Raw genomic sequence first — 16863 nt, forward strand, 5'->3', positions numbered from 1 at the left:
TGGCTGCAGGGGTATAGTTTCCAGATTCTTGACTGAGATATGAAATATTCTTGACTGGCCTCAGGAATTCAACAGGACGTCAATGTCCCACAACATCCAGCTCAGGAGTGGCAGGTCTGCTGACATTTGTTGCTATGAAGAGCAACGAATATTTATGACAGAGCCTAATCTCTGAAAAGATAAACTTCAATGCAAATTCATGAGCTTCCTTTGGAGTAATAACCAGACCAGCCTTAAACACGACAGTTAGATAAATTAAAAGCTTTTGTCGTTACATCTGAAACGTGCTCAGAACATTCCTTCCCCAACTTGTAGGTTTAGCTACTAGGTTTGTCTGAAGAACTCGTGATTTACTTCAATTACTGTAACAACTCTGCGCTGTCCTGACGCGCCCACAGAACCTCAGCGTGCAACATTAGGGAGGGGAACCATCTCTGAGCTTTGTGTAGGTGCCATGGTTCCTACAACGCTTGGCCAAAAAAATCAGGAAAATTGGTAATTTAGATTTGGGGTTGGGTTAAATTGTAGACTAGCTAGTCTAGGCCAGACTATTTTTTAAGAGCAGAACATCAGACTGCACTTTTCCCAGGCGCCCTGACAGCGGCCATCCCATCGCTCGGGGGTGCAAGTCCTCAGCCGCCAATACAACCCGACCCTTGACGCTAATGCCCCTCACTTCCCCATCCCCCTGCACGTTCCCCATCTTCTCTTCGAGCGCCGACACTCAGGCTATCCTACTGCTCCTTTTTTGGTTTGTTTTCGCTAGGTTGGTTCCCAGCCTACGAAATGACTGCCTATAGATAGACATATATCACGTATGTGTATATAGCATACATATGTGTATGTACATGTAAGCATATCTATACACACACACATATTATATATCTATGTCTGTCTACACAAATACACATAGATAAAATGCATAGTTATGCATAGCCTCGACATATCTCTGCTTCCGAAACATGCTGGTGTAATTATGCTAGAAGCTATTTTAGGCTTTGCCGATTCCCTCTTCCCTCCGATGAGGGTTCCTTCATCCGCTTGAACATCCCGGTCCCTCCGGACACCAGCGCAATGGCACGGGTCTTTATTACAACACACAAATCAAGTTATACTCAAACTCCCGGAAAACGGTCAAGGTAGAAATGAATATATAGTCTGTGGTAACATGAAGTCTGCCGAGCGTAACTGCTTCATCACAAGGGGAGAAACCAGCCTGGGAAAACAATGCCAGGACATAACCAGCTGCCCTTTGGTAGGAGGGCAATAGCAATATCTCCTTTTCAATATTCTGGATGTACATCCAATTCGAACACAAACTTTTGGTTTTCACTTATTTTGGGAGAATATCAGACTGTATTTGGAAGATCTACTGCCTAGCAGCACATTTATTACAACTAAATATCCAGAAAAAGGGCTCGAACTGCAGTCAGAGCCGAAGCAATCAGACCCGCAGGCTGGCTGCAGAGCTCGGCTCCCGCTGCATGACGTCAGCTTGACTCATCATCATGTAAAAGCTGTTTCCTACAGCGTAGGCAGCACAAACACGACTTCTGTACGTGTATCCACTGCGAGCTTCCAGTCAGATAATTTGAACTAGCCTTCCACAAACAACTGGTGGATGGAAAAGGTTTACTTTCTGTACCGATATATGTTAACACAAACAACAGAAGCATTTCGTGCCTCAACTCTCACACATTCAGCAAAATCCCCTCACCAAACAGTGGCAAAATACAGTGGCGCTTGATATCGTTTACATGACTGCTCAAAGAAAATTCTGAAATATCCTGTGCATCAGAGTGGCTGAATTAATCACAGAAATTAGAAGGTCACCGTCAGACCAGGCCGTGGGTCTCGCAGCAGTGCCCGGTATGGGCGGCCATCCATGAAGGGCAGCCTTAGGATCAAGTACGGGCCTTGGAGTTCACAGCTCCCCCGCAAAACGTTCTTTGGTAAATGGCTTCAAAGCCATCACCCAGACACTGCCAGCATAACGACTATTTAACCACTAGGTAAAAAAAATGCCCCATTGTGCAATTGCACAGGAAAACAGCACTCCAGTTTGTTTGTACCAGCGGTGAGACGACGCCGTATGGGCTGAAGCTGCAATTAAGAGCGGGAAACAGAGAAGAGGGTACCGGTGGTATGAAACCTGTTTGTCTGGACTCAGACGGGAATACCGAGACAGTAACGCGAGCACCTAGAGCACCAAGGCAGGTGCACACACACACACGCGTGCACACACACTCATACACTTCACAACGTCTGTCAGAAAACTCATTAACTCCTGGTTCACCAAGAGGATTTCACAGCAGCCAAGTGTACTTGGTAAGTAGTGATGCTCTCAAGAGCAGCCGCTCCCTGGGGCAGCTGGAGGAAGAAGCCGGCGCAGGCAGAAATGCTCCTGAGAGGAGCTGGGCAGAGGCGTTTTGGGGGGGGGGGAGCAGCAGCACACTGCCCCCACTGCCCTCAGTGGGGGGGCATCCAGCCGGCGGGGCACCGTAAAGGATCACTGCACGGGGAGGGGGGTGCGTGTGCGTAGTAGTGCGAGCTGGTACAGACCCAGCACCTCCCGCACCCGGGTGTGTTACTACATCTCTTCACTAATCATTTGTGTGTATACACACATACGTACGTGTATACATACATAGGTGTGCGTATGCTTCTATGTATGTATGTACGTATATACGTGCTCTGAGACATAACCGAAATGTGCAACTAACTTAAACGTAGCTTTTCTTATAAACTTTTCTCACACCTGAGAAAAAAACTTTAAGCAGGGTGATTTCTGTTCCACTCATCACAGCAGACGGCAAGCACAACGGTAACCACCGGCTGGTCCGGCACTGAGCCCGGCGACGCTGCCACGCTCGCTGACGCTCACGGACAACACCGACGCAGGCAGCACGGGACGGCCCACGTGGCTGGGACTGAACCGCTCTGACACAAACGAGCAGACGTCGAGCTCTTGAGGAAGAGGAAGGAAAGGCGGAGGTGCTCACTGGGAGCATCCACCTTCCCGATTTTACGCTCAGGACAATTTTTGGTGCGAGTTTGCCTTGTGCCATCGACACGTGTGCACACTCGAGCGTGTCAGCGGTGCTTTCATCACAGTCTCTGTCCTGGCGAAGCCGCGGCAGGCGTTGCACCGTGCTCCTCAGCCGTCAGCCTCCTGCATGCGCGTGGCACGCGTCGAGGCCGCTGACCGGCACGGACTTTGCTGTCATTAACGACGCAACGTGGTTCTGCTGGGAGAAGACCAAGACACTTAAAGCAATACAAAATCACCTGCCAAAAGGACTTGAGAAAATCCAAGGCCAAAATGGCAAAGAAGAAATATAGGAGACCTAGAAGACATCCTTTAAAAAGATGAAAACATCTCCGAATAAGGAAAATAGAACAGAATGGTTAACTATAAAAGCCAGAAAATATCTTCAGAAATATGTGAAAAACGGCATAAAAAATAGTAATAAATCTTTTTTCAGGCCCCTCAGGAGTGGGAAGCCTGCCAGAGTCTATGGAAAAGAAATAAAAGGAATGCTCAGGAAAAAAAGAAGGTCAGAGCAGAAAAACAGAATTAATTTTCTGCATCGGTATTCGGCATTTGGGCGGGCTCCCACGCCGCAGCGCTCACCCACAGTGAAGGGCCCTGGCGACACGCGCGTACGACACACGTAACTTCTCAGGCAGTGCTGCAGCGCTGCGTCGCTGGCGAGCGTGCAACTGAGGTCACCACAATTGTTAAATCGTTCCAGGATAAGCCTGGGAAATGACAGACCGGCGACTTTGACAACTGCACCAGACAAATGAACAGAAACGCTTTTAAACGACAGACCAAGGGGATATGCGGAGAAGTATGACGCTCTGGGGAAATGCAACGTAGGTTTTGCGATGAGTTGGGATGACTCCAAACACTCCTGGAGTCTTCTGAAAGAGCCCAGAGTCCAAAGGAGCTGGACAATAAAAAGTCTGCCCTCGTGTCCAAGAGATGCGTGCCAAGGGCCGTCACTGGCACCTGCGTGACCAGAGAGGCTCCGCACGCAGATCAGTAAATGCCCAAAGATTGGGAAAAACTCAGATCCCGCCCGGTAAGTGCCAGTCACAGCCAGGAACAGGCCCGAGCTATTGCACAGTAATATTAATATTCCACGTTGTTAGAGCGAGTAAAGGTCAAGTTCGTTTTTATCTGAACAGAAAAAATAAAAATTATCTCGGCTGGTTTATTCAACCAAAAGATGACCCTGTGATGTAGGCGGTAACGTTGCTCAAACGTAGGAAACTTGGTCAGAACCTCACAACTGCTCTGAAACATTTAGCAGAAATTAAAGAGGAAAACCCAGGTTTTTCCATTTTTGCTGCACAAATTAAAGCTTTAATAAAATATTTAAAATTATTTGCAATATTGGCCAGAGGTTTCCAAATCTTTCTAAATGCTCCAACGATCCTGGAAACCAGTATCAATAACCATTAGTCAAACCATATAAGAGAGAAAATACTGATTTTTAAAAACAATATTGTGAAGATCCGCAGACCAAACATACACATATTTTCAGTATTTAAAAATATTTGTCAACCTAGTAGCATTTTCTGAAGCGAAAGTACTGCTGACAGAAACCAGGAGCATCCCGCACCATTTGCACCTGAAGAGCACTGTACGTCGCCGGCCCAGGACGATACAGCAAGGGAGCGGCGGCGGTCAGGATGCCTGCCAGAAGAAAGCGGAAGAATCACCAAAGCATTTTCTGACCAACGCTTCACCGATCCTCTCCCGGGAAAGCGCCTGGGAATACAGCGATGCGTTTGGGCATCTTTTAGGTGCCATAAAAGACCGTCAGCAAATGCAGCAAGGGGAAGCGCTCACGTTTTACTGCGCGAGGTGTTAAAGAGGGATGCTCTGGGGACCCGTGCGCTGGTTACAGACCTGCCTGTCAGCCAGCTATAGGCAGTATTTACTTCCTCAGACATCTTTGTAAACAATTTTATGCGTTTTCATTCAGTCACTATGGAGACACGTTACAACAATCTTGACTGTTGAGTTAGTGTGAAATATAGCAAAATTAGAACTATGGGAAACACAAAGCACATTTAACTCCTGTTTATGCCAAACTGTTAAATGTTCCCTTTAAACATTCTTTATACATATTTTACGGCACAGAACAGACGAAAGCATATGACCTGCGTTTTGATAACATCTTTTAAGTTGTACTTAACATGGAAATAGGACTGAGCAGAAGTTCCTTAGAACAGTCCTACGGTACATTTCACATCTATTCGAAAGCCAAATTACAATATTAAAATTATTTATTTGCCTTCCTTTTCCTGTCATTTCTTACATTAGAACTACTGGTCAAACCACCAATGTTATCAGCTTATCTTATTCACGGTATATCTAATAAATTGTAGGGTAAGAAAGCAAGCCTTTAAGCATATATCTGAAAAACATGCATCACCTTTTTTGCAACTAGATTCTAAAATACATTCTGATTTATATTACTGCATTTGTTTCCCTAACTGCAGATAGTTCTCTTGTAGACACAGCTTTCCTGTGACAATTTTCCTTCTCTTACTGGCTGAAAAAATAAAACAGTGCAGTATTTATGTTCTCCTGTTCCCCTGAACCACCCGCCGACACCGCGGAAGCTCTCCCTGCCGCAGCCCGGGTCCGCCTTCGCCCACGGCCCTGCCACGCTCCTGCTCCGACCTCCCACGCTCAGCCCTGAGCTGCTCCAGCACGCAAAGAGACGGTTACCGCCGTTTTATAGGAGAGGTCAAATCCACCTCGCTAGGACGCAGGATCCTCTAAACTCCCGCCCTGCGATACGTGTTAACCCCTGTCTGTCCGTTACACTGCACACCCCTTTTTGCTTTTCTGCAGAAAACTGCTCGAGAGGATAAAAGAGGCCCAGAAACGCACAGATCCCCCATTTTTGTCCCCGATGACACAAAAATGACCTTGTTGACTTTCTTCCTCTTACTTGATTTCATAACACAGCTGTCCCTTTCATTGCTCAGCTTTAAGCACAGCTTTTGCATAAGCGAAACCTTTTCTTTCTGGTTTGTCTCAGTAGCACACAGCGAAGCCTTCTGCCATAGCAAAGAGCAGAGAAAAACACGCCGACAAATAATGTTTCCCTTGGTTACAGGAATCAAAGAACTTCCCTCCTTTCCGAATCCTACAGTGGGAAAAGCCATGCTCAGCCACCTTAACAAACTTAGTGCTACGGAAACCAGAGGCTACCACGCTTAGGTATGAATCTTCCAAACCCTGGTCAGATGGGACAAAATTTGCATGTTAAACACCATGTATCATAGAAAAAAAAATAAAATATATTTGTATTCGTAACAATGACACACAATCCCAATCTTGCTCCCACTGAATTCAGTAACAAATCTGTTATCACCTTTAGTGGGATTAGAATTACACCAGAAATACAAAAATATTCTTTTTGATCAAAATTAGTCTGTTGTGGCACTCCTATTCTTCAATCCTAGCACACACACATCCATTTATTCCAACAAGCACCTCCTGCATGCAAAGCCTACGCAATTCCCTTCCAAAAGGGACCGCTGTTCAAGAGGCAGGGCAGGTAACCGGAATGTACCACAGCGTGTATGTCCTCTTCAGATGATAAAGACCTCAAAGGCTGTAAATCTGCTGCCCTGAACAGGTCTCACTGTTAAATGCAAATAAACCACTTTGGGAACAGATTGAAACTTTTTTTTTTTTCTTTCCCCTCAAAATAGCAAATGTAACTCAGAACAGAGGAAATATAGAAAGTTTATACAAAAAAGTGTTTTCCACTGATATAAAGAATATTGCCTTTAACACAATAAAATAGCTTTCCTTAAAAAAGGATAAAAGCTCACGGAAAGCAGTGAAAATGTCACTATATCCCATTACAGGCAAAATGCCTGCGAAGGAGATTTTGATAGACACGTGCCTGCTGAAAAGGGTGCCCTTTTTAAACGAGCTAAATAACATGCGATTCAGCATTAGCCACATTTCATAAATACAGTCTATTGCCACCACAGAAGCCTCGCTCAGAGTGGGGACATACGACCCCCGTTTCTAACAAATCCCCCAATCCACGGGCATTTCCTCACTGGAGAGGATCCCTGCCACAGAGAACAACTGTACAATGCCGTCTGAATACAAAAACATATCCCTTGTTTTATACAGTGCAACGTCCTATCTTACCATGGGAACTGATGTCTTTACTGTTTCCTTCTCAAAATACCATTTAAATGTTGGTCAAATTATAGCAAGAAATTATAGCAACTTACTTTTTTGGTAAATAGTACCAAGAAACACTACCGAATTGACATTTCCTCAATATTCTGATGACACAGGTTTCTAAACAGCATTGTAAACCACCAAATACACTTAATTTCTGTACAGATCACATGGGGAGATTGTTCTACCGAGGTTACATTGAGTATGTTTTCAATACATCAGATTACTTCTTGATGAGGGAAATACTGTCACATCATCACTGACCAGGGTTATCTCATCAGTTGCTTTCCAATCCTGTTCACATCTCAGATTTGAAAATGTCACTTTATAGTTTTTGGATATTGAGTTACAGTCAGCTCAGTCACCAGTCTCCATCTGCCATTATCTGTTTGCTTTTTGCTAAAAACCTTCAGTAGAATTTCCTTAACCCATGGAAAAAATAACTCTTAACAGAAATGACGCGGTTGCATCGCTAACAATAAAAGTATTTTGTACTTTTGGAAATATCAGGTGAAAGAGACTTATGTAAATATTCAATCACTTACTTTGGTAGAGTTTTCAAGTGATTTTCTCTTAACTCCAAAATCCGCAATTTAACAAGTCTAGAAATATGATAGAAAAGAATTAGTTCATTCAATGAATTAGTTCACGAATCCTTAAGAATGATTCAAAACTACTTATTCCAATAAAGAAAGAGTCCGTGCAATGCGCACCAGTAAGATGTCCCGTTACTGTAGGGCTGAACATGATACAAAACGTATTCAAACCAAATCGCTTCGGGTAAGGACAGCTAGCTTCAGATGTCCTTATCTGAACTCTTCTGCAAAACTTTGACATATATCGGTTTTTCACAGTAATTTTCACAGCTGGCAGACCAATACCACAGAGCAGACCTGCACCGAACTTACCGTTCTCGAAACAGAAGTAGGACATGCGCTGAAGCGCTGGCACGGATTAGAGCCCGTATGCGCCAGGACTTCACCATGCCACATCACCGGGCAAACGCTAACTGGCGATATTATTGAAGCCACAGCAATAAATGTCATGAAGCAGAGCAACGGGAAGGAAGGAGGACACACCGGATAAGAGATGAAGAACCCAATGTATTAGAGTTCAAGAAGTTGGGGCAGTACTGTCTGCTTACTCGTACCGTCTAGGAAGATAATTTGATAAACAGGAAAGGATTTTGATTCATGTCACCCTTGTCATGTCATGAACCCAGCTGGTTCTTTAGCCCCCAGCTGTAACCAATGTGGGGAGGACAAGGAAGAGGCTATGAAACCAAACGGATGAACAAGGTCCTTTCCTCTTCATCTCGAACTGTACAACTCCGCTCACAGAAAATGTGGAGCGTGGAATCTCCTGTGTTTTGGAGGTACGCTCAACGTGGGAGCTGACCGTGCCCAGGGCTGCTCAAGGCCTGCGTGAAGCCGAGCGGTTCCGCGCAGCTAATTGTTAATTGTCTTGTCTCTAACGGGAGGTGTCAGCCCAGAGTCACACCATGGAACCTTTCAGGCTGATAATGCCATTTCGAAATGTGAAGAAGGTTTATTGAGGAGCTTCGACGGTTTCATTAACACTGCTTTTCCTATGCCTCTATCTCTCCAGGCCTGGCCCGTCAGTGCCACTAGTGTAAGCACATGTCCGTGAGCACAGTTCGCACAACCACCACACAGCTCTACAGAGCTCTGCCCACCACGCCACCAGCTGTCAGGAACCTCAGGAACCTCAGGCTTCCCAATATTGTGCTTGTCTAGAAAACTATGATTTTATCTTTTTCCCACCAAATAAAGCAGGAAACCTTTCCAGTCCTACAGCTGTGCTTAACCTGGACTAGAAAGAACACCTTTAAATGAGGAACGTGGAGAGACGTTCACATGGTGCTCAGGTAGACTCTGTTCCTGACTTTACTCAGAACAGAACAGCCTACCTGAACGTTACTGCACCTCAAGATAGCGAGAAAGCACTAAAATTTGGAGAAGAGCAATAAGGGAGCTACTGCTAAAGAGCTACGTGTGGCTAGCAAAAAAAAAAAAAAAAAAAAGCAGTATTTGTATGCTGATGGGGGAAGCTTTGGAAACGTGGTGAGGATTTGTAAATGCAAGATACCAAATAGGTGATATAGGAGCAGAATAATAATACAGGAACAACAACCACAACTGGAACTAGTGTCATTTCATTTAGACAAAATATGCATTTGTAAAAGAAAAAAAAAAGTTAGTGCTTTCTGCTAAAAGATGTAGAATACTAGACGTGCCCTTAAGTGACAAAGATTATTAGACAAAGTACCAGCGAGGCTTTAGAAGAGCATAATGAATGTAAACACTACGCGTCTGATAAATTGCAGGGTATTTCATATACTTATTTTTCCTTCACATTTGAACATAATGTCCGAATCCAAACAGCGGAAGCAGGCTGGCTTAGGATTTACTCTGATATTCCAAACACTCATCAAATGCAAACACTGACAACTTCTCTTCCTCCTCCTTCAACCAGCGCTTTCCCAAAGGTAATGCAGCGTAAAGCCCAGACTCAGCTCTGGGTCAGCGTCAGGCCCCGCTGCGGAAGCTGATAAAGCCGCGCTTTGGGTTCCTCAGTGCCTGGGCACACCAACGTCATGTCCAGCACAAATTCTGGCGCCTCAGCAGTAATTCTGGAGTGCTGAGTTGATGTTCCCAGTTGAACAATAAACCACACGTATGGGTAGCTGGAGGGACCAGGAAAAGACCAATACCAGGTGCGTTCCGTAACACCGCCATATATTTTCTCTGTCAAGGCTTTGCCCGCTGAGCCGCCGGCCCAGCAGGACAAGGCGAGGGCAGACGGGCTGAGCATTCCCTCCCCACGGTACCGGAGCCAGCGTGAGGATGCTCCGGCTTCTACAGCCCCCTTAAATGGCCGTGGCAAATTGCTGCCTCTGGTTTCCCACTCCTTCTGCTTTGTCCTTATCTAACACTTTTTGGCTCAGTTTCTGCTGCATTTATTTTTACTCTCATTCTCCATCCTTTCTCTTCTGCTGCTTCTGAACCTTCTCTCTTGCTTTCACATTTTTCCTTTGGTTACCCCACCAGGCTCAGTTATTTCTCTCTTCCTTTCTGACTCACAACACTTTTTCCTTCTGTTCATTTTTCACAAGCATAGACCGTATTGTTATTTTTCTGCCCTTGTCACAATTTAATAACACATTTGATCAAGGACAAGCCTCTTCTTCAATTTCTATCTCTTCTCACCTTTTCCCCAAACCACCAACCTGCATCAGTTCATCATAAAATTCTTGCTGACATAACACTCTCTCTAACAACAATCATTCATCAAAACAGGGCTGGGAACCCAAAATCTCTTTGGTTTTTTTGTTTTGCGTGCTTTGTTTTCAAAAAGAATAGAGCTTTAAAATGGTCCCTTAAAGCCTAAACTGGTTCATACGAAAGAGCAATGTGCTTTGATGACTAATTCTTACCTTCCAAAGTTAGCTGGAAGAAACTCCAAAAAGGCATCATTTAGATAGAGCTGGGTCAAATTTAGAAGTTGTGTGAAGCCATCTGGCAGCCTAAAAAAACAGTTAAAAGCTTAATGCTCACACCAAAGTTGCTATGGAAATAACAACAATGTATATTTAGAAAGAGAAAGATGACTTTCTTTCTCACCTTCTTTTTCTACCCAAATTCTCAAGAAGAACTAACTTGCTACAGACAACATTTTTGCCCGTTCTCATCCTTTCCACATTGCTATAACCACGTGACATTCCAACGCCTGGCACGTTCACATTACACCAGCCTTTTGTCCTTCCCAGCTGAGCGGTCTAAGCCAAAGGCAGGCTCACTTTCTTCCATTCTTCCTTTCTTCTTTCTCTTTCTTTCTCTCTGTGTCTCTCTCTTTCTCTCTTTCTTTTCTCTCTTTCTTCTTTTCTTTCTTCTCTTTCTCTTTCTCTGTTTCTCTCCCTCTTTCTCTCCCTCTCTTTCTTTCTTTCTTTCTTTCTCTCTCTTTCCTTCCTTCTTTCTCTCTCCCTCCCTCTCTTCTTTCCCTTTTTTTTTTTTTTTAACCGAAATAGTAAAATTTCATCCTTTCATCTCCTTCACTCCACTTTATAAATCATGGGATTACAAACCACATTTTTTGTCACTATTATTATAAGTTTTTTGGCAGGAATGAGGGTTGCCAAAGTCCCAACCAGGAGATTACGGTACGTGAGGATGCAGCAGGGCTTACTTCCCAAGCTCATAAAGCACCAGCCCCCCCGTGTTTACAAGGCTGCATCACAGGGACGGGGACAGGGACTGCTCTGCCAGCGCTCCTTTACTAGCTGGAAAGACACCACGGTTCTCACACAGTACACTGATCTTTTCATAGGTGCATCAACCCTGGATTTCAAACAATTACAAAGAAATTTAGGTTGATCCTGCAAATGAACTTGATACAATGCCGTTAAATTTTAGTTCACTTTGTGTAAATTTTCTGCACTTGCAGTATACAAACACAAGCCACAGATACTCACTTAGAGACTGGATTGACACTGGCTTCAATAATTGTTAAACACTTACAACATTTAATATTTTCTGGAAAATCTTGAATTCCTAAAAAAATATTGAAAGAGTTATTATACACACATTAAAAAAACTGTTTAACTTGTTTTGTTCATAAATGAGTTCATTTGGCATTTTCAGATCAGACTTAAGCTATAACAGGAAGAATACATACATTTCACTATTATAGTCTAAAAGATGATACTTAAGCACTACACAAATACACTAGAACAGACGATATGCCTTGTATTAAAACTAGCATGCTAATGCTTGATTTCTATAATCTTCTAGAGTTAAACAGTGACATCATTTGCACTGACATTTCTGACTTTCACTTCTTTCCGCACTGCTTATCATTTTCCTCTTTGCCTCCCTCTCCTCTCAGGAGACCGCACGATCATCCTGAGAGTCTCTACGCCTATACTGATAAGAAATTTTTTAAAATTTTTTGAGTGCCTAAGCCTCATTTTCAGAAGAAAGACACTTCAGTTCAGACATGCAAAGGTTTTTCAGGCACACCACTATGCACATGCGTAATTTGGAAATGCACATCAGCAAAGCAGCCACTGGCTCCATAAATCCTGGCAGCTGTTTACCTGCAGCCTTCTATGCTGAAACACTTCGCACAAGGGCCCAGTAAGTACTAAGCCACTTCGGAAGTGGAATGGTTCTTAGGTGCACTGAGAAACGGTCTCCCACTCCTACTTCTAATGTTTACTGGTGACAAGTCATCACAGGATGCTATGCTAAAGCAACCTCTTTTTTTTTTTTTTTTTTTTTTTTTTTTTTCAGAAAAGTTAATGGGGTAGATATCTACCCAGACTGCTCAAAAGTGCCAGACAGGAAAACAGCACATCATCTAGAAAAAAAGAGCGAGTTTTCTAGAACACAAGTTTGTTAATCATTAGGAATTAAAACTTCATCATTGTTCATATTCATTACAATTCTTTAAAATACTTATACTTTTGATCTCTTACCATTTTTACTGATATCAAGTTCTTTGAGATTAACTAAGCTAGCAATAGTGGTTGGCAGACTCGAAAGGTCATTGTCTGGTATACTCAGTTTGCGTAAAGCTTGACAGTTGAACAGTTGCTGTAACATAAAAAGATACTTTACAGCGTTTCAGGAAAAAAGATCAGTTTGGGATCATTATTTATACACAGAAGCAACAAATACCACAAAACTACATTTGCTACATAAGAATTCAATAATCAAAAATATTTTGAAAAGCCATTATTTGCAAAGACATTCATACAGGGTGCTCAGGATCATAAACAGCTTATAGACAGTTGACAGGAATAATCAGAACAGTTCATTGGTAGCAGGAATGTTCAAAAAAGAACTTTCTGTCAAAAACTGCATACTCGTTGCAATCAACATTTTGCAGGTACGTGATATTTCACACATGTCGTATCACTTGAATTTTTTTGTGGCTTGTGGTGAATTAAAATATTTAATTTTAGAACTTAATTTCATGATAGATTTTAAAATATTCTGACTGCATGCAGAAGAAATTTGCTATCTTCAAGAAACAAAATGCTTTGACATTTTCAACATGATATGTTCCTGAAGTGCCCCCCCAATTCACTCTCATTTTTAATTCAAATTCAAATTTCATCAAATGTCAGAATTTCCGCTGCAAAACCACTCCTCCTTTCAACCTGAAGTAATCGATAAATCATGCTGAAAGCACTTATTTCACTCGACTGCTTTCCTCCAGAAACATCACTATCTCATACACCACCTCACACGTGTAAAAGTGAGTATCATCCCAGCCACGCTAAGAGACAGCCGTCGTGGGAAGCGATTGACGTTGAGGTGCATTAGAGGTGCCGCAGACGGACAGCGAGCAGGCGCGTGTTTTGGACAGAGCAGCTCGTGGCTCCTTCCAGCCCAACGTACTAGCCGGTGTAAGAGGAACACGCAGTAGAACTGCTCGGTTTACTCATTGCCACGCTCCTCTTCTCAAAAGTTACCAAATACGAAGCGCCAAACGGCAGCAGAAAATTCAGTGGGTTCCAGAGAAGAACGACTTCTCTTCGTGGGCATCTCAAAAGTGTTCTTCAAATATTAGGGCTATGTTTACCACAGATTTAGTGTTTCTTTCAGCCTCCCGTATCGGAATGAAGGCTATATACTCATCTACAGGCTGTTTGAGAAGGCATAATAATTTGATTGCCTAGATGAAAACTCAGCCAACTGTCTGGAGGGCGGAAAATTAATGCACAAATGGCGTGCAAACACCAACTTGGTACTTCACTTGAGCTAAATTTTAGATCATTGCGAAACTGCATTTTTCTGCCGTAACTTTCTATCATAATCCTTTAGAAAAATCCTGCTTTTTCTTCAAGACAATCTGTTCACAGAAAACTGAGAGGGAACCACATGAATAAAAACGCTTCCAATTGGCACCAGATACGAAAGGCCCTTTTTACTGAAAGACGCTTTTCAAAACCCTCCTATTGCCAGGTTTGCTTTGCAGATCTGCTCTTACGCGAAACGTACTCGTCAATCCTCGAGGCTGTACCAGCGCCTCCTGCCCACCGCTCACCCGCTAACGCCGTGGGGGGAGCAGGGGAGCACAACGCGATGCTACGGCCCCGCAGGAGGACCAAGGAGAATCATCTCTTTGGATATCAGGAAAAGTTCTTCACCAAGAGGGTGGTCAGGCACTGGAACAGGCTCCCCAGGGAAGTGGTCACAGCACCGAGCTCGACTGAGTTCCAGAAGCATCTGGGTAACGCTCTCAGTCATACGCTCTGATTCGGCCGGTCCTGTGTGGGGCCAGGAGTTGGACTCGATGATCCTTATGGGTCCCTTCCAACTCAGGACATTCTACGATTCTATGATTCTATCTCCACGCCGGAGCCTGCATGTCCCAGTCGAATTTATAGGAACAGGCAGAACAATTCCTGTACGCCCTGGGAGCCAAGCTGGCTCACGCACTTCTGCTTGCAGAGGACATTAATAAAAGGAAATATCTCTCCAGGGAACGAGGAATTCCTTTGCAAAGCATCTGGGAGCACCCGCTCTTTCTCTGTTTTAAGGAAGCACACCATTTCGGGCACGGCTGGGAAGGAAGGAAATTAATGGGCTCTCGCTTTGCGCTTGACATTTCCAGCCACATTTCTGGGGGAGGACAGCTGTAGACCATAGTAACGCTCAGCACAGGGAGTCTGCAGAATTTTGATACGCATACAAACGATGCCAGGCTATTACACCTGGAAAAGGAAATTCCCAGTGCATGTTCCCAGCCATTCCCCTGGAGAATTCCTCTTTTAAAAGCCAAGGAAGGCTTGGAACTTCAGGTTTTGACAATGCCTGAACAGATACAAGGTTTTTGAACTGCTGAATGAAGAAATGTAATAAAAAATATTCCCTGGAGTAATTTTATGATGTACTGTTGTATCAGAAATAATACAAGAAAGTGAACCCTGGTATGTAGGCCCAAAATTGCCAAATTGCCCACTCTTTTTTTACCCACTGGATTTTCAAAAGGTATCTTTCTCAATGTCTTTATGGCCTTGCCATCACGGACTCGATGCAATCATCATAGTCTATGTCCCTATACTACTTTTATTCCTTTCAGACTGGAAACCACACGGTGCTAATCGTGCCGCGACTGGAGTTACAACAACGGGCTCTTTATTATTCTGCGCATCTCAAGTTCTTGACTGCAGAGCAAGAGAGGTTGTTGGCTTCTGGGGCCGTCAGAGAACAATACGGAATTTCTGCTCTTCGCTTTCTACAGGCACAACCGTGAAAGAGGTTGGCTAAAATTTGGGGGGAACCTGACATCAGGATTACAAAGAAATAACACTTTCTAGCCTTCTAGCTTTGCAGAACAGAAACACAATTTATTGTTGGCAGATTTAGGAGAAGTATTTGGTGCCTTTAATGGAAACTATAACTTGTATAGCAAATGCAATGCAAAAGAAAAATTTAGAATAATTTATAATACCTAGCCATCTATGTGAGCTATACATTAGAGATTACCTCAGCACCATTTATATATTGGTTGCGTCGTTTGTTCTCAGTGAGACAATTAAGCATTAAGATGTAGCCTCTAGCTTCAGTAGATATTTAGCATTCCTGGTATCTATAGTACCCACACGTGGCATGGCGAAACACAGTGGTGGAAACTCCTAGAATTTGTGGTTAGAGACAGGCCAATTTTTCCTAGAGCATCAGCAAGTAAACTAATTTTGTCTAACACAAATTAGTCCAGATTTTACTTTATATTTATAATGGAAAGCTGCTGGGGAGAATTTTCATCTCATTCATGTTTTTCTGGATACTGATTGCCAGTGACTCCACCTTCATCAAAATCGATAGCCTTTTTTATTAGTCATTGATTCATTTGACTCAGACAAATAGGGACATACTTGCAGCAGCAGCTCAGGATAATGAAGTCAAAGGCAAATAAAATAAAAGACTTGGCTAGATTTAGGGGAAAATAGAGAATGAGAATTATGCAACACTCCTATAAATCCTTAAAAGAAAAGAAAAATATTAGAAATTAGGAACTAGAAATCCATTTCCAATGAAGACAGCAGAAAAAAAGCGTAATTATGATGCATAAAATGTAAGGTAAAAATAATTAAAAAAAAAAGCAAGCAGAATGAGTTTAATACATCAGTTTAATGCAAAATAATGTATTGGTTTCTAGAGCAGTGAAAGTAACTAAGGTAGATAAAGACTTTTTTCCTGTGCTTTTCTCATTAAATTTTTAAACATGATAATAAGTTCTGATGAGAGAAAATTTCAAAAGAATATTGTAACTTCAGAGGCAGGTAACATTTGGTAAATAAGAGAAAATTGACAAAACAAATTTCCTCTAGAAGAAGTTATTTGAATTCACATTTACAGAGAGAGGAAAGTTCTTCCTATGGTAGATGATAACGTGTAATACAAAGGTTAATGTTAAGTAATATGATGCAATTTTAAGAAAAAAAAGACATTTTCTCTCCTAGAATATTAATTCAATAGTGAAAAGAAGTTCAGAGACATGCAGCAAATAATATCTGAAGCAGAAAATTAGATAAAGAAATTATTTGGACTATTTAATTTATGGTAATGATTAACACAGGCTTAAGACAAAAAATT

General features: G+C 42.8%; 1 protein-coding gene across 5 annotated transcripts in view; it reads right to left on the reverse strand.

Annotated features, from left to right (window-relative positions):
* The window catches only part of LRRC7 (leucine rich repeat containing 7), a 170139-nt gene that overhangs the window by 78582 nt on the left and 74694 nt on the right, over positions 1 to 16863 (reverse strand). For all 5 annotated transcript variants that reach the window (XR_012836467.1, XM_075759119.1, XM_075759118.1 and 2 more), the window contains exons 3-6: positions 12732 to 12849; positions 11727 to 11805; positions 10692 to 10781; positions 7780 to 7836 (exon numbers count right to left, since the gene is read on the reverse strand). Coding sequence is in view for 4 of the 5 variants with exons in the window: in XM_075759119.1 (XP_075615234.1) it covers positions 7780 to 7836; positions 10692 to 10781; positions 11727 to 11805; positions 12732 to 12849 (344 nt within the window). In the remaining variant the exon portion in view is untranslated. The remainder of the gene's footprint in view (positions 1 to 7779; positions 7837 to 10691; positions 10782 to 11726; positions 11806 to 12731; positions 12850 to 16863) is intronic.

Source organism: Balearica regulorum, chromosome 8 (genome assembly GCF_011004875.1).
Source record: "Balearica regulorum gibbericeps isolate bBalReg1 chromosome 8, bBalReg1.pri, whole genome shotgun sequence".
In the NCBI taxonomy this organism is placed as follows: Eukaryota; Metazoa; Chordata; class Aves; order Gruiformes; family Gruidae; genus Balearica; species Balearica regulorum.